At 46.5% G+C, this 23,563-nt stretch overlaps 2 protein-coding genes across 4 annotated transcripts in view; one reads left to right on the top strand and one right to left on the bottom strand.

Annotated features, from left to right (window-relative positions):
* The first annotated feature begins 13,532 nt into the window (after positions 1 to 13,532).
* Positions 13,533 to 16,191, top strand: NKX6-2 (NK6 homeobox 2). The gene is made up of 3 exons (XM_009087085.4): positions 13,533 to 14,232; positions 14,498 to 14,670; positions 15,387 to 16,191. Exons 1-3 carry the CDS (start codon positions 13,818 to 13,820, stop codon positions 15,633 to 15,635), a joined length of 837 nt encoding a protein of 278 aa, XP_009085333.1. The 5' UTR covers positions 13,533 to 13,817; the 3' UTR covers positions 15,636 to 16,191.
* Positions 16,192 to 18,139: 1,948 nt separating this feature from the next.
* INPP5A (inositol polyphosphate-5-phosphatase A) overlaps positions 18,140 to 23,563 on the bottom strand; it is a 182,218-nt gene continuing 176,794 nt past the window's right edge. The window contains exons 14-16 of one of the 3 annotated variants that reach the window (XM_050976243.1): positions 21,113 to 21,181; positions 19,832 to 19,919; positions 19,588 to 19,733 (exon numbers count right to left, since the gene is read on the bottom strand). In XM_050976243.1, the coding sequence (XP_050832200.1) occupies positions 19,839 to 19,919; positions 21,113 to 21,181 (150 nt within the window). In that variant the 3' untranslated portion in view covers positions 19,588 to 19,733; positions 19,832 to 19,838. Of the gene's footprint in view, positions 19,734 to 19,831; positions 19,920 to 21,112; positions 21,182 to 23,563 lie in introns of all 3 variants that reach the window. The other 2 variants (XM_050976241.1, XM_050976242.1) reach the window with 2 other exon arrangements.

Here is a 23,563-nt window from a genome sequence, read left to right as displayed (position 1 = left end):
TTCTTTGTTCAGTAGCAAAAATAATATCATATCATATTGGAGTTTCAAATCTGTAAATAATATTCAGGAATAAAAGGAGATGTTTGCTCTCTCCAACAGAAGTGTGAACAAACTTCCCTTCCTTCTGCTCTCCAAAAATAACTGAGCACAAAATGTTTCAGTTGGAGGAAAGTTTAGTGCTGCAGAGTGAAAGTGGGAAGAGGGATTAGCAAGAATATCTCTTGGAGCAACTTCTGTCCCCCTCTGCCCACTGCCTCTCTCTCACTGCAGCTGTGACTTTATCTGTAGTAGGTTTCCTCCTCCTGCAGCAGCCAGCAGTGCTGGAGCACCCCTCAGCTCAGCCCTACTCCGTTGGGAAAAAAAAACAGTGTTTGCTTGGAAGCCTCCCACACTTCCATCCCTTTAAAAAGAAAGGCTGCCTGGTGAGAGGGAGTTGTCCTGGGTGAGCCAGAGAGCTTACAGGAATTGGGAAAAGCAACTGTAAATGTTGAAATCAAAATAATGGGATGTTTGACATTGTACTGACCCTTTTCATCAGGTGGTTCCCAAAGAATTCTCCATGGATGAACTTTTCTCTACAGACCTTCAGAAACCAACAGATAAGGCCACACATGGAACCAAGAGGGAGCAAAACCAGACCTAGGGACTCCTTTCCTCTACCTACACAAGATTAGATCCCACTGTCTCTTTGCAAAGCAGTTTTTTTTTTTTTTCTTAATCAATCTGGCGATCTCAGATAATCAATAAATGAAAATAAATGTCCTAAATATTTCACTTGCTCAAGGCCTTTATAATGACTGATGTAAAGATAACCTACATCTGGCTGTAGTGATATGTGCAATACACATGGGGTCTCATTATATACAAGTCATATTTAGTGAAGTTCTGTTGCTAATTTCTAGCCCCAAAATGCATTACTTTTAGCTCAGCTTCTGAGCAGTCCTGTTTTCTTAGATCAGCTAGTGACTGAAAAATATTCTGCAAGCCTACTAAATATAATTACAATACTAAAACTGAAATTCAGCATCAATAGAAACAAAAGCAGCCAAGTTTTTTGCTTCATACCAACGACTGAATCTATCTTTACCCAAAACAATTCCTGTAGCCCAGGTAGGTAGCTGGTGAAAAGACTTGACTGCACTTTGCTGACAGGAAGAACTGTATGTGCTGTATCATTTTGCTGGCAGAATTTGTCAGTGTGTTGCTTAACATGTCATCCAACCTCTGATTAAATTGATGGAATTGAACAGAACAGTAAGAATTGAGGCATTACTGAAAGTTAATTGCAAATATGGATTTTAAGAGCTGACCCTAACTTGATCCTACATGACTTAATATGTGCTTCTGCTCTAAATAGCAATTTTGGATATTATTAGGAGTATTCCAGAGCCTACATAAAACATTCCTATCTCTTTCTGCTCACTTTGAAAAAAACAGTCTGAAATTTGAAAAATTAAAGGGGCTTTTTTATTTCTCCTGCCCTGTCAGTAAATAATTATTTTCATTCTCTTTGCAGATGATTTCCCCAAGTAGGGCTGATCTGAACATAAGTTCCATTTCTGCAAACTGAATACACTTGCAGGTGCTTTAATGAACATCGAAAGATTTCCAGAGTACTTCCTTTTGAGATGCACCAGAAGTTATCACCCACATATCTTGCTTCCTCCAGTGTCAATGGAGCTTGTAATTGCCTGTGATTGGATTTTTCTGACGGCATAACATCTTTTATCTACTTTCTTGCCCATCTGAAATAGGTTTTACCAAATAAATTTTATTTTTGTGTTGAAATAGAACATTTATTGCTGAGAATTTATGGGAAGAAAGCAAAATGTTCTGAGATACTACTTTAAGAGTTTTAGGTCCTGTATAAACCAAGCCATAAGTCACTTCATCATATACAAAGCTCCATGAAAAAAGAGCAATCACTTCTCAGTTCAGTGACTCTCTTATTCCAACTCAAATGTCACAGATATATGTCCCTGTATGCTTCAGATTGTTCAGGGTTAATTTTTTAAACAAGAGTATCTCTTGCAGCCCTAAACAAAAAGTTTGCATATCTTGCAGCCCATTAAATGAAGTCTTATACTGATCCAAATGCCATTAAATTCTATCCCCAAAAGTGAGTCCCACGAAATCAGGACAAAGAGGGGGTGAAGAGAAGTGGTGAGGTAGCCAGAAGGACCAGGGCCAGCACCTTCTCCTCGTGCCGTGCCAACACTCCCTGCTGGCCCAGCAGAGGGAAGGATGCACCTGGGGAGGCACTGCCAGGGCTTCACTCAGCTGGGCACCAGCCTGGAGAGCCAGGCACTGAGACACTGCAGATGGAAACTTGCTAAGCAGTCCTCCAGATTCAAACCAGCAGAAATTGCACAGGCTGCTTCAGAGCACAGGCAGAAATCTTGCAGACAAACTCAGACTGCCTGAGACATCCTGCGTGTGAAATCCCACACCACCTCTGCTACTCAGTGCTTTGGAGAGAAAGGGGAAGGAAAGGTGTTGAGAGAGGGGATGAGGCTTTCTCAGGCAAGGATGCAGGGAGGACTGACTATGAATTTGCCATAGTGAAAGGCAGTGCACAAAGATAGCTGTCCTGATCTTGTTGACTTCTCTACCACAAGTATTACACCCCAGCACATATTTTTCCTGTATAATCATAGGGAAATGCAAAAAGCACAGGCTGAGAAGAAGAGTCAGAACAGTCAGGGTAACACTGAGATCCAGCACAAAATAAGCTGCTTTATGCATGGAAAAAATTCACCACTTATGCAACTTGATAAATGACCAGGAATCAGCTCTCCCAGCTGTGATCTGGCATTAACAGGGCCAGGGGACTCTGGCTAGAGGCTGGCCAGGGAGGATGGGCAGGCTTGCAACCCCTGACAGGAGGAGCCTTGGACAGCACAGGGCTCTCCCCTCCATTCTGCCGGCTGTGCACACACTGAGTCAGACATTTCTGCATTAACTGCACTAACAGACAAGCACTAAGCACATCTCCTTCTGCCTGACTGTTCTGAGGATAAATTAAGATATATGTCCTTCAAGAGAAATTTTGCCTGTAAAGAAAAAACATCTTCAAAGTGCATGATGTTTTCTGCCTTCTTCACATTTATGTCTAATTTGCCAATCTAATTATCTTTCTTATTGAAGCAGACATTTTCTAAATGTTTGTTTTTGGAAAGAAACAACTTTAATATCTTTCCACAATCTTTTCTCTCTTTGAGAAAGGTAATTTCAAACCCTTCTTTCCATGAGGTCTTGTAAGTACTGCTTCTTAGTCTTTTAACCCCTGTTGCAGTGACAGACCTTGTCAATAGTTTTGTTCCTTCCAAATGTGAGTTCATACAGAGTTTTTCTATATCATCAACAAATAAAAAGACTTTACTTTCTGTATAAGTGGTTACAAGATATATGTAATTTTTGCAATTCAGATTATCTGAGCTAAAATGAATGTAAAACCATTCAGAATTATTTTAATCAGTATAAAAAAATCCTATCTTTCATTACCAAAACAAGGGGCAGTGTGGGAGAAGAATGACCTCAGAAAACCTGAATACATAGTGTGGAATAAAGTGAAGCACAGAAGAAAGGATTACTGTCATAATTCATTTGGCAAATTGGATGTCAAATGAGCAAAAATTAATGCCAGAAAGGAAAAAAAGAGGTATTGGTCATTTGGCATGGGAGAGGATAGAAAGTGCACATTAGAATGTGTGAAAGTAAAGTTAAGCCTCGTGATTTCACATACTGAGTGCACATATGGAAAAAAAGTTACATTCCATGCTGATAGAATACCACTGGAAAGTGTTTGCTAATATCACATATTAAAAAAATCTGCTAGAAATAAATCTGCCTAAACATCTGCTTCATTCATAAACACTTGCTGTGAAACACAGCAGATATACTCCCCACAGTAATTCAGTCTCTCACTAGAGCAAAAACTAACTCCCTGGTCAGATTTCAGGAATATATTTAAAACATATTTGATACTGATAATCTTAATGTAATAAAATAATGTATTAGACTGATCAGATCTCAAGGAAGGAAAATCTCACTGCTTCAAGATACTTAAGTATCTATAAAGACAAGTTAAGACATACAAACCCACAGGACTAATTACAGAGGATATCCTTGTCTTTTTCTGTTTTATTGGAATTGCTTTATTGAAAGAGCTAAGATCTCTTAAATAACTATATCTGTTCCTGTCCCCAATACAGGGTACATACCATGCCTTTTAAAGGTAGAGTTGTCTTTAAATGAAGCTTTAAAAATCTTTTTTTTTACTTAAATTTTTCTTTAATATGGGATAATTTATCAATGAGTTATTCCAGTGTATTTTTAAACTACATTATCTGACACAACTTTCTGTTTTCTACTATGTGTTCTAAGAAATCCTGTTATGCAAAGCACAGTTGAGCTCATTCACTTCTGTCCTCAGCTGCAAAAGAAACAGTTCCATTCCCTTGTTAATCCAATTAGCATACACAATTTAAAAGTATTATTTATGTCTGTAAAATAGGTCACTGTAGAATGTATTATCTACAGAATTATTCCTGAAGGTACTCCTGGATTGCTGAAATGACCAAACTGAAAAAGTGCAGTTTTGAGGCATTTTTCTGGTGGAAACACACTTGGTTATTATTCTAACAAATTTCTAAATACTGTCTAGTTTCTGGCATGAAGGTTTCACATGTGTTTCATGTTGTATAAAGAGAGCAAAAAGGCTCCAGGATGTGATTTCAAGCGAATATACACTGGGAGAGTTCGGCCTCTTCCTTGTGAGAAGGGAGAGTGACCAGTGCTAAAGGCTGTGACCTTCCTGCAGAGAAGCTCCTGATCTGCACAGGGACCTTCTTATTTGAGATATACTTGGAGACCCTCTTCCTGCACTAGCAGGGAAAATAACAAGATGGTGAAATCAAATTACTGGAGACCAGACAGAAAACCAGCAAAGAATAAAGAAAAGAGAGAGATGGCAGTTTAGAAAGTGCTGAGAGAGAACCTAAACTTGGCAAGACAGAGAAAATGAGCCACATCACGAGTGTCCATGTAGGGAGCTTTTACTGCTCCTATTTCTCTATTTTTATATTCTCAAAATAACTCAGTCTAGTGGAAGGTGTCCCTGCCCATGGCACCCCCTGCCATTAGAACTGGATGACCTTTAGGATCCCTTCCAACCCAAAGCAGTCAGTGACTCTGTGATTCCAGCTGAGTAGAATAAGCAGTGTAAGTACAGGGACACAGCAAAATCATTGGATGCTTTTACTTCAGCTCTGCACTTTTCTGCACACAGACAGGAGGCAGCAAATGCAAACAGCCAGAACTGCAGCCCAGGAGTACAGGTCAGTGGAGAATGGACTTGCAGTACAGATTAGCATTTGGACTCCGTGATCTTGGAAGTCTTTTCCAACCTAAATCCAACTTATTCCATGATTTTATGCAGCAACCACTGCCACACTAGTAACATATCATTTAAAATAATAATATCACTGTATTTAAAATTACCATCATTCTATAGCGGGTACAAGGAAAAAATGTTAGTGACACGAGAAAAGGATGGCCTTCTTTCCAAGATACCTGCCTTCAACAACACATCTTTGCTTTATTAATGATATTGATTTCTTTCAATGGTATGTTTGTTCAGGAAGTTGATGGTAATCGTAAGAGGAAGAAAATTGGGACCATTTCAAACACTACTCTTTTGTATTTGCCCTGTAAATAAAGTGAATAGTATTACAGTGCCCTCAGGTGGTGCAAACTCAACTCTGTCCTATTGTTCTTCCCTAGAAAGACAGCTCTAAGTAATACTAATTTTAGCAGACTGGGGGAATATGGAAGGCAAATGACAGCATGAGCAGATTTGTTCCCAAGGAAGGTTCTTTTCTTGAGTGTTCTGACAGTGCCTGATATTTAAAAAGCATTCTTTAATGTTTAAATACAGTGGAAAACATGTAACAAATCTCCAGAAAAACCCTTAAATAACATCATCACTGAATGTAAGAACAAAAAACAATAGAGGGAAAGAGATCTAAAAAAGAAGGTAAAACCTAAGAGAAGACCTAATGAATTCTGTAAGAAGTTTTACAAAACATGAGGTAGGTGTTTAAAAACCAAAACAGAGTCCAAACCACAATCAATCAACCAACCAACCAAACCCTCCACAGATGCCATAGAATTTCTTAGATATATTCATGTTTGTCCTAAGGATGAGGAAAATTGCATAAAGAAAGCAGCATATGATACATTTGTAATATAACCTGAAACTTTCTGAATTCATACCGTCATTTTAGTCTGAAGAAATATTAGTCATTCAGAATATTCTGAATTCATAGTCATTTTAGTCTGAAGAAATCAGCTTCCTGAAGACACAGTATATCTTTAATGTGCATCAGTCCAATAATATTTTTTTATTTTTACTAAGAGTAACAATAAAAGATGGATATTATTTAGCTGATCTACTGCTCCACAGTCAGGGTAATTCCAATATTTTGTCTTGTGAAACTAAATGGTTGATGTATGTCCATCATTTATCACTGTTTTATGTCTTCTTCAAAAAAATGTGAGGAAGATCAGGACATGACCAGGAGAATCTTCTAACTTACCACATTTAAAAGATTTGTCAAAGCTGAAGTAATAATGTAATTTGTTATTCTTTCAAGATACTCTTAAAGGAATAGCCTGTCAGCTTAAAAACATAAATTACATCATAGAATATGTGCACTAAAGATGATGGGAATCCTACCATTGAACATGGCTCCACAGAGAACACCACTGCACTGCAGATTTATCCTGCTGTCCATCCAGTTCTGTCCTGTTATCTGTCTTGGAAAACAGCTATGTAAATAATATTTACTTTTAGCAAGCTGTGTGAATATGGAAGAACATGCAAGACAGTGCAAGCATCATAAACCTGAGTAATCCACTATTTCTCCAACTCCCAGTAAATGGACTCTGCTGTCCTACAGCTCAGAACCACACTGCTCCTCTTCTTACTTGCTCCTGAATTGGCTCCTAATAGCTGCCTAACAGTAAATGTTGAAATATTCCCCAAACAACTCAGAGAAGCATTTTCAAACTGTTGCAAAACCCAGACAGGACAAAAGGAATTTGAATCACACCAGTCTTTCTTTTCCTATGCAAATGATACTTTCATTTTCTTTCATCATGATTTGGGGAACTCTCTGATCACTCTGAAATCATGTACCATATGAAGTGCTGTGCTAACCCTTCAGTTTTCTAAGGATTGCCTTTGAGATTGCTGAGGATGGCCAGAAAAATTTCTGTCACATTTTGGTCACCTGTCTTTACAGACTTACCCTTCACAGAAAAACAACATAAGGTTCTCATCCCAAGTCCTACCCCAGTCCTCTCTGCCTTCCGTAATCCTTGTCTTTTTTCTTATTCTCACATATTCAGGAAGAGTTTTACTAACAAAACAATTCTCTGTGGCTCAGAGAGAATCAATAGTGCTTATAAGCACACTCTTTATTTATTGGCAACTTACTCCTGAGTTCCCCCATCCAGGCTATCAATAGGAAGGCAATCTCTTTATAGCACTAATGACTTGCGGTAAAGTATATACATCTGTTTAATACAAATAAGGGCAAACGACTTCCCAGTCTTGGTAAGATAAAATAGAGCTCACAAGGGCTTATCTTACTTAGAAAGAATAATTTGTAGCCTACTCTCATTAAAAGGATAAACTATTAGATTGGAGACAAGTAGGAAAAGAACAGCATTGGAGGAACAAGGGAAGTGGGAGAGGGTTGGTGGGTGGACACTAAGTTTAACACAATCTAAAAACTCAATGCTCTTAATACTAGCAACCATCTAAGCCACTGGCAGAAGAAAAGGGACAGGTAAACCAGGGTTTCCCCAGAAAGAGGGGGAAAAAATCAAAGTCTTGGGAATCTCAGTAATACCAGTGATCTGCTGGAAACTGCACCAAAAATTCAGTCTACCATAAACTGACTCCTAGATCAACTAGGGTAAGAAAAGCCCTTCACTTTGATAAGGACATTAAGCCAAAAAACCATCCCCTCCCGGCCCACCATATCCTTGTTAAGTGTGCCTGTCAAGATACACAACAAAGAGAACAAAACTAATGCTAACAACTGCTTGTCTTAAATCTCTCAGAAGTTTCACCTGCAAAAATACTGTTTCATTTCTTGCCCTAAAAATATGCATAAAATTATATTCATGCTACTTTCCATCAATATTTACAGTAATGATTGGTGATTATAACATCAGAAGCTTTCCTTAAACCTAATCCACATTTTCCAGAGCGTCAAAACTTGTGGCTTAAAATCCAAAGCATATCAGTTCACAGAGACACTGAAAATTTCCTCACGATACTTCTAAAATCTCACTTTAGTCTTCAGCAGGAATCACAAGACACAACACATACTGAGCCTTTTGTTTTTGTTCTTTCTAGAAAGCACTAAAATCAGTCTCATCTTTGTGCTTGGTAGCTGGAGTTAACCAGCTTCCCAGGAAGACATCAGTTAGAAACAGAATTTTTACATTTCTTCACATTTCTGTCACACTGTTCTCAAGGTCACCCAGTTTCTCTTGTTCCTGCTCTAGACTATGAACACTCAGCTCTGCACCATTAGCAGATTCCTACCTTTTGTGCCAAGGATCATAATGGAAAATATTAAATATGGCTTTTCTCAGAACATACATCATCCTGTGAAGATGTTTCAACAGAGATAATTTAGTCTAAAATTACTTTGTTTTCTAGCGACGACATTATTAGGCAAAAATAGCCCTCATTTTTAAACACAAGGATCTCTTTTAGATATGCTGTGAAGAAGCAGCATCCATACTGCCAGGAACACAGGCAGACAGCATCATCACAGGGCCAGGACATGGATTTTCCTCTTGTCACTATTGCTCTGTGTAACGCCGTGCAACACTACCATTTCCCTTGCTCCTCCACTGGTACCTCCATTAGCCGCAGAATAACTCGGGAAAGGAAACCTGTGAGGCAAGCTGCTCTGAGCTCCCACTTCCTCAATCCTTCTGTTTCTACATGGACTTCACAGCTGCACTTTGGAATAAGGTATAATGCAGTGGGGGGATCTATTAGTGACTTATTTTCTTCTAGTCCACAACCTCTGAGACATTTTCAGCTGCACAGAAGCTACAAGAAAAGGCACTTTGGCTCTACGCATAACAACAAAAAACAAAAACAAACAAAAAACCACACACAAAAAAAAAAAAAAAAAAAAAAAAACCAAACCAGAAAAAAAAAAAAGCAGATTAAACAAAACTTGTCTGAAGTTATTTGTACTGTAGAATTTAATTCTGGTCCACTTACTGCAACACTCCTCTTTGCGTCTGCTGGAATGCCTAAGTCCCAGACGAATTTGATGTTACTGATATCAGTTTTGTTTCTATGTCATTTGCAAGAAATGTTACTGATGCCGGCGAAGCAAAACGATCGTTAACTTCAGACGGTGGGAATTCGTGCTTTGTCCTGCCTGGAACTACGCCCGGCGAGCGCGTCAGCGCCGCGGATCTTACCACCCGTGGCCCGGCGCGGGCGCGTCACGGCTCCGGGACTGCGCGGGGACAGCGCCGGGCACCCGCGCAAGTCTCCCGGAGCCCCGGCGCCGGCGTCCGTCCGGGCGCCTTACCCCGTCCCACCGCCGCCACAACATATCCGGCACGGAGAGAAGCGGCGGCAGCGGGCCCGGCGGGGGACCGAGACCGGGCCGGGCCCGGGGGGAAGGAGACCGGGCCGGACGGGGTGAACGAGAGCGGGCCCGGCGGGGGGAACGAGACCGGGCCGAGCGGGGGGAACGAGACCGGGCCCGGCGGGGGACCGAGACCGGGCCGAGCGGGGGGAAGGAGACCGGGCCGGACGGGGTGAACGAGAGCGGGCCCGGCGGGGGGACCGAGACCGGGCCGGACGGGGTGAACGAGAGCGGGCCCGGCGGGCGGGGCGGACGAAGCGCTCGGTGCAGCGGCCCGGCGCCGGCAGGGGGCGCCGGCAGGGCGCGGCGGAGGCGGAGGCCGGGGCGCGGGGGGCCCGGCCAGGTGACCGCGCTGCCCGCGGCCCGGCCCTGTTCTCCTCCGCCGAAATGAACGTTCCGAAAGCGGCGACACGAGCAGTGGCGGTGGCGTGTCCGCCCGACGGGACGCGCTGCAGCGCTGCCGGACTAACCTGGGAACGCGCCCGCCCTGGCCGTCATAAATGCCTCGAAGCTGGTTTGTATCTGCTCGGGTAAGCCCTCCATCAGTAACTTCTGCTCGGCCACAGGAAGCACCGGAGACAGCGAGCGCTTCGGCAGCCGATGAGCCGCTGACTCTTCGGAACGGTATCCCCGATTTATTTTACCGAGGCTACCACTCCGAGAGGCTGCCGGGCGTGATTGCGGGCGTTGCGCCGAGCCCGGGGGCGAGCAGTCAGATGTCCGGGGCCCGGGCCGGGGCCAGGGAGCGCGTAGCTGCCGGTGCAGTCTCCCCGAGGACTGCCCGGCCGCTGCGACGTCTCCGAGGGGGACGAGTTTTGCACCCGGAACGGGGTTTGCTTAAGGGGGAGTCCTTGGCCCCGGAGAAGCCTGGCAGTGCCTGGGACACAACAGCATCGGGGTGAGGGAGCGGCGGGGCGGAAAGAGGATTCGCGAGCAGCCCGGGGAGCCGGAGACACTAAGGGATGCCTGCCGGTGGTCTCCTCTTTCGGTGGCACACCTCATCGGAAGAGCAGACGCAAAAGTAGATTTATCGCTCCACGGGGTCTACAGAAATAAACCCCACATATTTCCACGTGGAAAAACGAGGGTATGAAATTTCAGGAAAGTCAGTGAAATGGACAAACGCCCCACTAATGTGCAACAAGTGTTACTGATAACATACGAACTGCCAACCGGACTCCGAGGGCAGCTTTAGATGGAGCGGAAGGCTTTGGCTCTGCCCCAGGGACCCGTACGCCGATGGGCGAGGGTCCCGAGGTAGCAGCCCCCCGCAGGGCCACCGGCCACCGCAGTCCAGAGACTGCCGGGGCCATGCACGTCGAGTTTTGTGCGCTCCTGGCTGCGGCGGAAGCCGCGCGGGTGCGGGTCGGCGGCGGGACACACACACGGACACGGACATACACACGGACACGGACACTCTCGGATGTCCCGGGGGAGCAGGCGGCAGGCGCGCAGGAGGACACTGCGCTCCGCCACGGCCCTGTGCCACCGGCGGCCCGGCAGCCCAGTGGCGAGCGTACCGTCAAGGGCGGACGGGGGTCGGTCTCGCCCGGCCGCAGCGTGGATGGAGGAGACCGCACGCTTACCTTGTTCCATCGGTCCCGCGCAAGAAAGCAGCGTCTCGGCGCGGCCGCTCCCCGGTGAGCGGCTACCAGCTGCCTGTGTCTGGATCAGCGCCCGGCCCCCGGCCGGGCGGGGCGGGAGGTGTCCCTCTCGTTAGCCGAGCCGAACCGAACCGCTCAGCGCCACGGGATCGGTATTCAGAGTCGCAAGATCTGCGGGCTCGGCGGGCAGAGGCGCTGCTGGCCCCCAGCACCGCACTGGGGCAGACAGACCGGCGGGACACCAACAAACCCGGCGGTCTACGCCCCGGAGAGGCACGGGCTGGCAGAGACCGAGCCAAGCCGTGGGCTGGCTGCGCGCCGGGACCTGCCTGCCCGGACGAGTGGTCCCCGATCCCCGGCTGAAGCCACGACTCTCCGGAAGGGCCGATCAGCCCCGTCTGCGGCCACCTGCAGCAGCTTCCAACGCCGCCGTGAGCCGGGGCCGCGCCGGAGGCGGAGGGAGCAGGTGACATTGCCAGCCCCTTCCCAACGCACGCAGGCGTCGCGGAAACGAGCTTGCACAGAGCTGATGAGGCTCTCCTCACAAAGCCCGATACCCCGTGACTGTTTCCTCCGCTGCTGATGTGTGCAACAGACAGAGGGAAAAGCAACGAAGTCGTTTATTCAACCTTCGTTAGCGCAGCGTCGTTTTAAATCTCACGTTTGTACGTTAAGCTTTTTACAAGGATGCGCCAAACGAGACTCACGGACTGTTACATCCCGTAACTCCAGCCATTGAAAACAAAGACCATGGACGAGCCCGAATAATTACTTCCCAAAGTTGACCTTCATTAACATTACGGTGTGGTTACAGATTAAACGAAACCCTGTTCACCTGCAAACGATTCTGACGACAGACATGACCACATCCCAAGGACCACGCTTTTAATAATTGTTATGATATAATCAAGTTGATTCGTGTTTACTTTATGAACACTTTGAAAATATTTAGTTACCCGCTTGTTATGGTTAATGTTTTCCCTGGATAACAATGTGTCAAACCCGTAGGTGAAAGCAGCTGCAAGGCGGAAAACATGCTATAAACCCAGTTTCCGGAATTATTTTCTGTATAAGCCTCAAATCCGAATTGTTCTTTTCTTGACAGTGAATTATGCTTTCGATTAGTAATATCTCTGGCCATTTTATTTATTCGAACGAGCTTGGTTCTGCTGTGATCCAATGGCAGTTTTTCTCCCTTTAAAGACCAGGGGCTCTACCCCTACGTCGGGTCGGGAGGGAGGGAGGAAGGACGGAAGGAAGGACGGAAGGAAGGACGGAAGGAAGGAAGGAAGGAAGGAAGGAAGGACGGAAGGAAGGAAGGACGGAAGGAAGGAAGGAAGGAAGGAAGGAAGGAAGGAAGGAAGGAAGGAAGGAAGGAAGGAAGGAAGGAAGGAAGGAAGGAAGGAAGGAAGGAAGGAAGGCTTTGCGACGCCAGTGGGTTTCAGAATAGGCAACAAAGTTGAGCTAAACAGTTATTCACAGTTATTATTTAATTGTAAAAAATTATTAAGATAATTTTTGGCAACAGCTTTAAAAACGCTGGGCTCTAACGCGAGGGAACGGTCGCTCAGCGGCTGAAGACGGAGCAATTACCCGAAAGAACAGCGATCGGGGCGGGCATTACCACTCAGTGCTCCGGGGCAGCGCAGCCGCCGGGGCCCTGCGGTCATTGCCCGACTGCTCGATGAGGCGCCGGCGCTCTCCGCGCCGGGCGAGGCGGGGGGGGGGGGCGCCGCTGCCTCCGGGCGTACCCGCTGGCTGCCGGCGGGGGCAGGGCGGGCGGCGGTGGGGTCGGTCGGGCGGGCAGGCCCGGGTTGGTGGGGTCGGTCGGGCGGACCTGGCGGTGCGGTCGGGCGGGCGGGCAGGCCCGGGTTGGTGGGGTCGGTCGGGCGGGCGGGCCCGGGTTGGTGGGGCCGGGGGTCCCGTCGGGCGCGGCGCGGCCACGTGCAGCTCCGCGCGCTCCCACGGCTCGGTCCGGCCGTGACGTATCGGGGTGGAGGCGCGCGCCGCCCGCCGATTGGGCGGTGTTGGCGGCGCGGGGCGGTAGCCGCCCAATGGGCGCGGGGCGCGCAGGTGCCCGCGCGGTTATCTGCGCGCGGGGCGCGGCGCGGAGCGTCCCCGTGGCCGCAGGACACGCGGCCGGGGCGACGCGCGGAGCTGCCGGTCCCGCATCCCCTTCCCGCTGGATCGCGCGTGGAGCGCATTGCCCGCAGTCCGCCGGGACGCGCCGCTGGTGCGGGCTCCTTCTCCTGGGACTCCCGGTCTGTTGTTTCGCCGCGCTGCCCCGGCTCGGCTTTCGCTGCTCTTCAGCCCGGACTTGGGAGGCGCACGCCGCGGGAGCCGGCAGGCTAGCGCCGGGATTTTCCTGTTCCCAGCAAACTTCGGCACTTGCTGTCGCTGAGATCCCGCGAGCGGCGAGGAAACCGTCCCGCCCGCGGCCGCGGTTCCGGCAAGGGTCCCCAGCGGAGCGGCCGCGGTGCGGTTGGGAAGGACCCACGCTCGCTGATGCCCGCAGATGTTAGCGGTGGGACAGATGGATGCTAATCGCCAGAGCGCATTCGTCCTTAGCAGTGCGCCGCTAGCCGCGTTGCACAATATGGCCGAGATGAAGACCTCCCTGTTCCCCTACGCCCTGCAGAACCCCTCCGGTTTCAAGGCACCGGCCCTGGGCGGACTCAACACGCAGCTCCCCTTAGGGACACCGCACGGAATAAGCGACATCCTGGGGCGGCCCGTGGGCAGTGCCAGCAACCTTCTGGGCGGGCTGCCTCGCATCAACGGGCTGGCAGCCTCGGCCGGGATGTACTTCAGCCCCGCTGCCGTGTCCCGCTACCCGAAGCCTCTGGCGGAGTTGCCGGGACGGCCGCCCATTTTCTGGCCGGGAGTGGTGCAAGGCTCTCCCTGGAGAGATCCTCGGCTTGCCTGTCCCGGTAAGTGCGGCCGGCTCTTGCAGGGCGCGGGGAGCAGGCGGCCTGGGATCCAGACCGGGGCGGCCCCACGTCGGCGGACGGGGCGGGCGGCAGGAAGGCCCGGTGCGGGTCACTCGGTCTTCACGGTCCCGGGTCTGTCCCGAACCGAGCCTTGCTTTACAGCCGGCGGACCCCCGAAGCGGCTCCGCAGGGCCTGGCGGGGCCCGGCTGCGGGCCGGGGGCAGTGCAGAGTTCATCTCTGACACAGCTCTTTCTCCGCTTCCAGCTCAGACAGGGATGGTTTTGGACAAGGACGGCAAGAAGAAACACTCTCGACCGACTTTCTCTGGGCAGCAGATATTCGCTTTAGAGAAAACCTTCGAACAGACGAAATACTTGGCAGGACCGGAGCGCGCCCGGCTCGCCTACTCCCTGGGGATGACTGAGAGCCAGGTGAAGGTAGGTCCGTCCTGCGGGCTCCCTCCTCTCCCGCTCCCTGCCGCGGCCGCTTTCTGCCATGTCGGTAATTACTAGTAGCCACGAACACTGCGCAATTATGCCGGGATTATTTTTTTTTTTTTTTTTTTTTTTTTTTTTGAGTCAGAATTTAAGTTACATTTCGATTTCGGATAGATTTTAGGGTAATTTCTACCTATTTTGTGCTTAGAGCTCTCTGTGCTGCAAATGATTTAAAATAAATAGACATATTATATTTAATATATACCGCCATCACAGAAACCACAAAAAACCCCCGCAAATTTTTTTTTTTAATTTTTTTTAATGGCCACTTTTCCACGATGATCATGTCCAGTGGTACAACTTTACCTTGTGTTACCCCGTACATTTTTTAGCAAAGCCTGCAGGTGCTTTGCTAAAAAATGAATGCTGGGATGCACCGTGAGCCAAAAATACTTACTTTTCCTGAGTACTGTATTCTCTTTTCAACAAACGACTGTTCCGGGAAGCTGCTGATTTAAGCGTCGTGCAGCCCCGCAGAGCCGGGCAGGTGTCCCCAACGGGGCGCCCCCTTCCCAGGAGCCGGCCGGGGCTCTGCCCGGTGCGGGCTCTGCTCCGAGCGCCCGCAGCCCCGCGTGGCGGATGGGACGGGGTCGGCGGGGCGGACGCGGCGGCGGGGCCGAGGCCGTGGCTGAGCTGTGCCCGGTGCCGGTGCCCAGGTTTGGTTCCAGAACAGACGGACCAAGTGGCGGAAGAGACACGCGGCAGAAATGGCCTCAGCAAAGAAGAAGCACGACTCGGAGACGGAGAAGCTGAAGGAGAGCTCGGACAATGAGGACGATGACGAATACAACAAGCCCCTGGACCCCAACTCAGACGATGAAAAAATCACGAGGCTATTGAAAAAGCACAAATCCACGAACCTGTCCCTCGTCAGCCCCTGCAGCACCAGCTCGGATACTCTGTGAGGGCCCGGGGCGGACGGCCGCACCAGCAGCGCGGCAGGGGTGAGTGTAACTGGGTGTTTGAAGTGGTGTATTGTACAGCCTAAGATGTATGTGAAATGTATATATTTTTTACAGAATAAGTTATGAATTTATTTTCTTTCTCATCGATGTAAATTTCAGAGAAAATTTTTCAACTTTTTGGGTTTTGTGTCCCTGTAAGTTTTCCCGCTCTTTCCTGTAGCTTTTCTGTTAATTTCCTGCTCCTAACAATCAGGTTTTGTTACGTTTTCTATGGGTCCCAAGTCTGAGCTCAGCCACTTTGTATATAGTAAATTTCAGATTTTGTGATGTATATTTCTAGTGTAAAAACGGCAGTTTTCTTTCACTTCGTCCCTCAGTGTTTTGGCAGTTTCATTTCTCCTGCCTCTGGATTTTATGCTTAATAATACCAAAAAACCAAACCAATGCCCAAAAAAAGCACGAGAGGAAAATGGACACTTGATTTTACATTAGAATGTCTCCACACGTGTTGGAAAGACTTTGTATAAATCAATAAATTATTTAACAACCTCCTTTAGTGAGTTTCTTCCCGCATTTCTATGCCAGGGCCCGGGGACACCAGAGTTCTGCAGGGTGCCCGATGCTGCTCCTCAAGGGAAAAGGAGCCGCTGCGTCCGGGGGCCGGCGGGCTGAGCCGGGAGAGCCCCAGCCCCCTTGGCAGGGCCGGGGCCGCGGTCACCGGGCCCCGCTGTGGGACTGCCCGTCAGCCCCGGAGAGGAGAGAGACCCTGCGCTGAACGTGCAGCCCGAACTGCCCGTGCAGCGTCTCGTCGGCTTCGGGCGGGTGATAGGGTCCGCTCCGGAGAGGGGAGATCGGGGCCGGGACACAGCCCATTGCGCTGCCTGAGCACTGACCGCTGCAAAAACCCGGGGGCGAAGTTGTTGAGATCCGCCGCGGCGGCCTGCGAGTTCCAGCACCCTCCCGCGCCTTTCCGCCGTGCTTCGGCCCCACACCTGCCCGAGCCGGGCTCCGTGTGGTTCCGCGGCCGCCGAGGCGCTCCCAGCTGCCCGAGACTCCACATTTCCCCTCGGTACACGCACGGTCGGGCGGGTGTGAGCCGCCCGCGTTGTTAAGATGTTGGCTTTTTTTTTTTTTTTTTTTTTTTTTTCCCTGCTTTTATTTTTTTCAAAGGAACGAGAGCGTCTCTTTTCCCCGTGTCTCAGCTATGGCTTCGCAGCCCGAGCAAAGGCCGGGAGCGGCTGCACCTCAGGCGCTCCTGCTGCCCCTGCCTCAAAGCCAGCGGGCCCCAGAGCACAGGCCCCCCGTTCCACAGCCACCTTCCGCAGCGCTGGGCCGAGCGGGCCCGTCCTGGCACCCCCGGCTTCCCCGCTCGCCCTCGCTCCCGGTGCCGAGGCCCGCACGGCGCCGTCACCACCACGGCACGGCACAGGCCCGCGTCGGTTCTGCTGCGGAAAGGGGCTCGGCCCTCTCCCCCTGGAGCCCCCCTCGGGTCCCGGGGTCCCCGCTCACTGTGACCGGCCCCTTCGCTCCTGCCGGGGCAGCTCCGCGTCCCGGGAAGGGTGGGGAGTCCCGCAGGTCCCTACTCACCGAACAGAGCAGCGCCCAGTTATATAAGCCGCGGTTACAGAGGGAATAAATCGAGTTTAGGGTCTAGTCTTCGCGCCGCTGTGAGCACGCTGAGACCGGCCCCGGTTCGGGCTCCTGAGAGGAAGTGACTGGATAAAAGCACCTGCGCTCGAGGCTAGTCATTCCCACCTGCCTCTTCCCAAAGCTCTTAAACGAAATGAGGGGGCCTGATGGGAGAAGGGGCTCCGAGGCACCGCAGGACTGACAGCCCGGAGACACGGCCCCGGGCACAGGGCGTACGGACAGGACCCGTCCCCATCCCGGGCCAGAGCCTGTCGCTCCTCGGCTGTCCCGGGGTGACCGCTGGCATCGGCCCGGCCCGGCCCGGCCCCGCCCGGCTCACCCCGCGCCTCCGGATTCGACTCCGGGGCTGTTGAAATGCCAAAGTTGCGTTTCATGAATTTCTGAGGGTTCAGTTCGGGGCATTCTGTGTAGCTCACCCCGGCAGGTAACCGGTGCACCCTGCGCCCCCGAGGAGGTTCGGGCCCCGCACGGCCCGCGGCTGGAGGCTACAGCGAGATCATCTGTACTCGGGGCTCCGCTCCCTGCTGGAAAAGCCTGGAGAGGTTTCTTCTGAAACTTGGGATAATCACGAAGGAGTTTATGGTGGCACATTTACTGACCTGCTGAGGATTAGCATCTTGTGAACAGCTCGTAAAGCTGCATCACCCTCATCAGGGCTCCCGCACCAGCTCCTTAGTGCCTTTTACTCGGTTTGTATTGTGTTTTGATTAACACCACAACTGCATCCTATCGAAGAAGTTTTCATGTGAAAAATACCCTTGTTGCTTGGCAGAGTTAAAGGTATTTCAATAAGAAATGTAACAATTTAGTAATTTCCCTGTAATTACCACATTAAAGGGGCAGACACAGCCATGTTCACCATGATTAGTTTTATTGCTTGAGAACCAGAGTACTCATTTCTAAAGGCCTTCAGAGTTATCATGAGTTGAGTTCGCTTAAATAGAATTACTGTGTGGTTATAATGCAACATGGCACAGTAACAATACAGAGCTGCAGACACCCTGTGGGCAGCAATACTTGCAATAAACTGGGCTGTACTGTTGAGAAAACTCTGCAAGCGGACATCAAATCATTTCCAATGGTAGTGATTTATACCAAAATCAAGCATCAATCTAATGCCATCGCGCAGTCCATGAACTCTGTAGTGTTCTAAATTAAATCAATAAAACATACATTTGTGTTTCATCAACAGACTCCCTAATCACCTTTTAATGTTGTATTTAGTGGTGGGAGGAAAATGTCTGTAACAAGACTATATTGTAGGCTGCACTGAGCTACTAACCAGGAAAATTTACAGTTGGGTTGATGGTGGTTGTTGGTTTTTTTTCTTTAATGCTGTATAAATACAGTCTGTGTCCAATACAGTTGCTACTTGAAGCAAACTATTATTTTCTTCTCCCGTGTTGTTATTGTTTCAATATAGAATATGGCACCATAAAACAGTAACAAAAGACGGACAAAAACAGTTTACAAAATTCTGGAAAGTTACACCCAAACCTAGCTATGAACTTCACATTCAATCCTTAATATTACATAGAAAGAAGAGATTATAGGAGTAACAAAGTGAAACTGCTAATATATGTGCTATATAGTATGCTATATATCTGTATCAAGGATGGCACTGCTATATATTATTTATTATATAAATGTTGGTTGTTGATGTACACTTAACTAAACCTGCTAAGACTCCAATACTTACTGCTGATATGGCACTCTCAAGCATTCATATTGGAAAGTATATTTAGCATAAGTTTTGGTCAGGTTTATAAATTATTTATATATCTGTGTATATATACACATACATACATATATATACACACACATATATATGTATGTATAGAAAGCAGCTGCTGTGTGATTCAAAAACCATGTAACATGGCAGTATAGTAAATAAAATGAGAAAAAAAATTAAAAAATGAAAACCAAAATACTAAAACTAAAACACAAACCATAAGCCTTGGTCAAAAAAGAAAATACCATTTAAAACCATCAATATCTCTATCTATACAATCCAATGTACAAAATCCCAAAGTGGTAAAGATATATAATGGGTATGATACCTTTAAAACTTTATAATATGCTGAAATAGCTTTTCCACATTGACAAACACTTATTAAAAGTTGAAAGTTGTGAAATCTAGAATACATAACATCTCTGCTGTCTATTTAGAGTTTTGGCAACAGAACTGTGACATATATATAAAAAATAATTCCACATTTCTACTTGATGTCACATGAACATACAAGACAGTGAGGTATGTGAGGCGTCTCTTGAACAGAGTCCAGATGCTGAAGCATAATAGTGTACGATCAGCAGTCTAAAAATGTGGCACTCAGGACTGGATTTATCAATACAGCTGTTAGGATTACAGATTTCAGTGTGCTGCCTTCCCTCCTGGCTACAGTGTGGTTTCACGGAAAATCTTCTCACTTCGTAGGCATCTTTTTCCTGTTGCAGAATTGGCATTTTTTTAAAAAGAAAGATAAACACAGGGGAAATGATGTAGAAAATGTAATAGAAATGTAAAGAAAAAAGATGATATTTACCACCACATCACTGCACGACACAACACTTGTGCACATTTGCAATAGGTTTACCTGCCCCAGCAGCTATTCGAAAGGACAGGAACACAGGCTGCAGCAAGTTAGGGAAAAATACAAGTTACATGTTTGAAACATACGTGTTTTGTTTTGTTTTTTTTTTTTTTTTTTCTTTACAGTCAGTAGTAAATACAACAAAAAATTCTCTATGACTGGAAATAAAATATTGCAACAAGTTTTTGAATTAATCTGATTACAAAATGCATAAGGGAACAACATTATCTCCTCACAGATTTATGCTCCTACTGAAACCTAAAGGAAAAATTTCTACAGATTTCTGTGGGAAGAGGTTCAGGTCCCATACACATCTCTCTTCTGTACCAGTGCTGCACCACTTTCGTGATGAAGGAAACAAAAACTGCTGTTTCTGAACTGGCTGACCCAGAGCTCTTTGTTTACTGGATAAGTTAGTAAGTCGCTCTGTTTTAAAACCTTGGATGATTCTGGACCAAATGCCCTAAGTGCATTTTTCCTTAGAAAACAATTCTCTGTCTCACAAGAACTCTGACCGTGGAATTAAAAAGGGGTAGGCATTTGTGAGTTCAGATTTGCATGTACACATGCATCCACACATACAATTACCCACTATTCCTCTGAATTATCATTCAAGAGCCTCAGTGCTGTTTCTAGATAGGCTTTCAGAGGTTACCTCCTACTCCTCAACTGGCTTTTTTCAAAGAAAGCAAACACTCTGTTTTATTGTATTTCTGAGGTTTCCATCAGGTATCTTCAGCAAAGAAGACCAGAGAATTCAGGCATTTTATTAATTTAAACAACTGGTATTTATTTATAATTCTTTATCCTTTTTCTATATTCTTTTTATCACTTGTTGTTTGAGCATGGAACTGCCAATATATTCTTTTACTACTAAGCACCTATGCATCAACCTAGTTGGAGCTCTGCTTTGAAAGCATAGTTGATAACCCAATGAAATCACTTGTGTTCTGCTAGAAGAGTTTTAAGTGTACAGATGGCTGCTCCTCTTCGCTTGCATCGTATCCTGCTTTCATTCTAGCACCCATCCTGTTCTTTGATTTCAGACAAGCAGCCATTCTGAGGGACAGACTGACTGCAGCTGAATTCGACTTTGAAACATTGTCAAGGTATTACTTAAAAATAGGACAGAGATATAGCTGACTTCTTACAATTAATAGAACCTAGTGCATACATTCTCATTCCTAATGAAAAAAATAGAAAATAAAAGACTAAAATGTTTAATTTAATTACCTTGTGATCCCCCATGCAGACATTTGGCCCAATGTGGTCATATATTACTATCTTCTCATCATTTTCTGACTAGTTTAAAAAAAAAAAAAACAGAAAACAACAAAACACTAGTCAGTCCAGGAATTCTCCAGATTACACACACAGAAAGGAACTCTGGAAGTATTGTACAAATAGGTAAAACCACTTTCTGAATGAGGTGATATTAACACATCTTTGCTTGGCTTCTCCAGAGAAAGAATGTGTAAAATCAACTTTTATGCCCAGTACTGCTTCCAGTAATTTGTGCATTTGCCTTCATAAAAACCCCTCTGAGACCTCTATGCCTCCTCCCTGCTGATGGGACCTTGGGAAACATTCTGGCTAACGCTGCACTAAGTGAAATGAGTGACTCGTAGCTGCATTCCAGGCTTCTGCTGCAAAATGCAGCAAGCACATTTGGCCAGTCCTTTTTAAAGAACACAATTTTTATTGAATTAGGTGAGACAAATGTTCTTTGCATTAAATGCAATCCATGTTGCCTTATAACAGCATTTGATTTCATCATATAGGGGATTTTAAATGTTCAGAGAGATGAATTATTATTTTCAGGTTATGAGCATAATCTTTAACCATTTCTCTGAGATAAATTTCTTCATCTGAAATAAAGCATTCAGGGATTTTAAGAAAAGCAGCAAATGACGGATGACATTCCTCTGTTCTCCATTATGAATTGCTTTCATTTTGTCCATGTTGAACTTTACCCTTAAACACTGACTTTAGCATTTTTATCTTAATGAATAATAAAATGTACTCATCTTTCTGCTGTTTGCAATAAATGTGATTAGGAGGAGCTATTTTGATTCTTTAGCACAGTACTTCAGGAATAAATACAAATACATTGCCATACAAAATGATTTCTTATTGTGCTAAACAATTTCTATTAGCTAATTATATCTGTGATCTGCACACTCTCCAGTCTCTAATGCAATCGGAGATGTGCTTTAAACTAGTTGGCGATACTAATTTATTTTGTAGGAAACAGCCAAGACTTTCTCATCTGTAATCAGTCAAGTTTGACTGGGCAATAACTTTATATAAACAGTAGCATTTAGGACTATAAAGTTAAAACTGAATTATCTTTAATGCAGTAAGGAAGCTTAAGGTCAGATTTACTTTACAGCACGGTTGTCTGCCAAAAATATAAAAACATAACCTTCTGCATTGTATGCATGAGCACTTTCCAATATTTCAAGATCATAATGCCACCAGCATCGGAAGTGGGGATACATTCATCAAAAGCGACTTGATAATTTACAAAGGCAGCATAAAATTGTGGATTTTCAACTGCATAATCTTTAGACAGATAAACAAATTACAGCAGTGCACAAGCAGAAACAATATACACTTGGCTGAGCATTCATTACTTCATGCGATCAGGCATCAGCGCAGCTCCCGAGCAGTGGGCAACCTTTGGTGGTTTAGGGCTCAGGAAGCATAAAATAACATGATGGTGAGGTAACCGACCATGGCATGATAGATGATGTTGCATGAAAGCTGTTTACAGCCCCATGTCAGTACAATCTGTAATGCCTACTGTGTAGCTGAACACACTGTACAGTGGCAATTTGTGCACCCTATCCTTTCTCTACCTAGGATTTAAATGCAGATTAGCTACAATTTTTGTTTAAAATAAAATACAGAATTGCCTAGGCAGAAAAAGAAACACTTTAATTGCCTATAAGAAAAAGTAATACAGCAAAATAATTACTCGAATAAGAATATTCAATAGATAGTTATGATTCAAAAAAGTCTTTAAAAGTTCATATGCATTTTTATTTTAAGGATTTGTTACAGTGTAATCAGTTAATTAAAATTTGCTTTTGCTTTCTTCAGAGGTCCTTTTAAAGCTTTAAAGTATAGGTTTCTGCAGTGGAGTTAATTCTCAGTCAAGAACTCTCAGTCAACACTGCTTCTTGTGTAATACCACAGAAATCTGTAGGGTCATTTTGCCCTTTCCCCTATCAGTTCAGCATTATTTTCTAGCAGCTATTTTCACCAGGTTTTATGGCCAGAATGCTGGTTTGGCTTTGGTCTGGAGAAGCTAACTCCTGTGCTGGTTACAGACTCGCTGAGTCAAAGCCCGGTCTGGCCTCAGCAGCACCTGTCCCTTTGCATCCGAGCTTCTGGAGCTGTCCCAAACTGCCCGACCACAATTTGCAAATGCAAAGCTCCAGAGACAGAGTTGTGTGAACTTTAAGGTGAGCTCTGAAGGATCCAGCCCATGGGGTTTGTTACTGGAAACTGTAACTGACCTCACAGTTACAAACTTCTTCAGTGCTGTAACTTTGTTTTCCCTTGTTGAATTTTCTCCCATTATACCCAAGTTATAGCCCTCTAGATAATCAGAAAGAATTCCTTTCCCTCTGTACTGTTTACACTCTTCAAGCTTTTGTGTACACATCTATCTCCTTA

The sequence above is a fragment of the Serinus canaria genome, chromosome 6, assembly GCF_022539315.1.
Source record: "Serinus canaria isolate serCan28SL12 chromosome 6, serCan2020, whole genome shotgun sequence".
In the NCBI taxonomy this organism is placed as follows: Eukaryota; Metazoa; Chordata; class Aves; order Passeriformes; family Fringillidae; genus Serinus; species Serinus canaria.
Note: the sequence above shows the minus strand (reverse complement) of the source record. Positions and strands in the feature narration are given on the sequence as shown.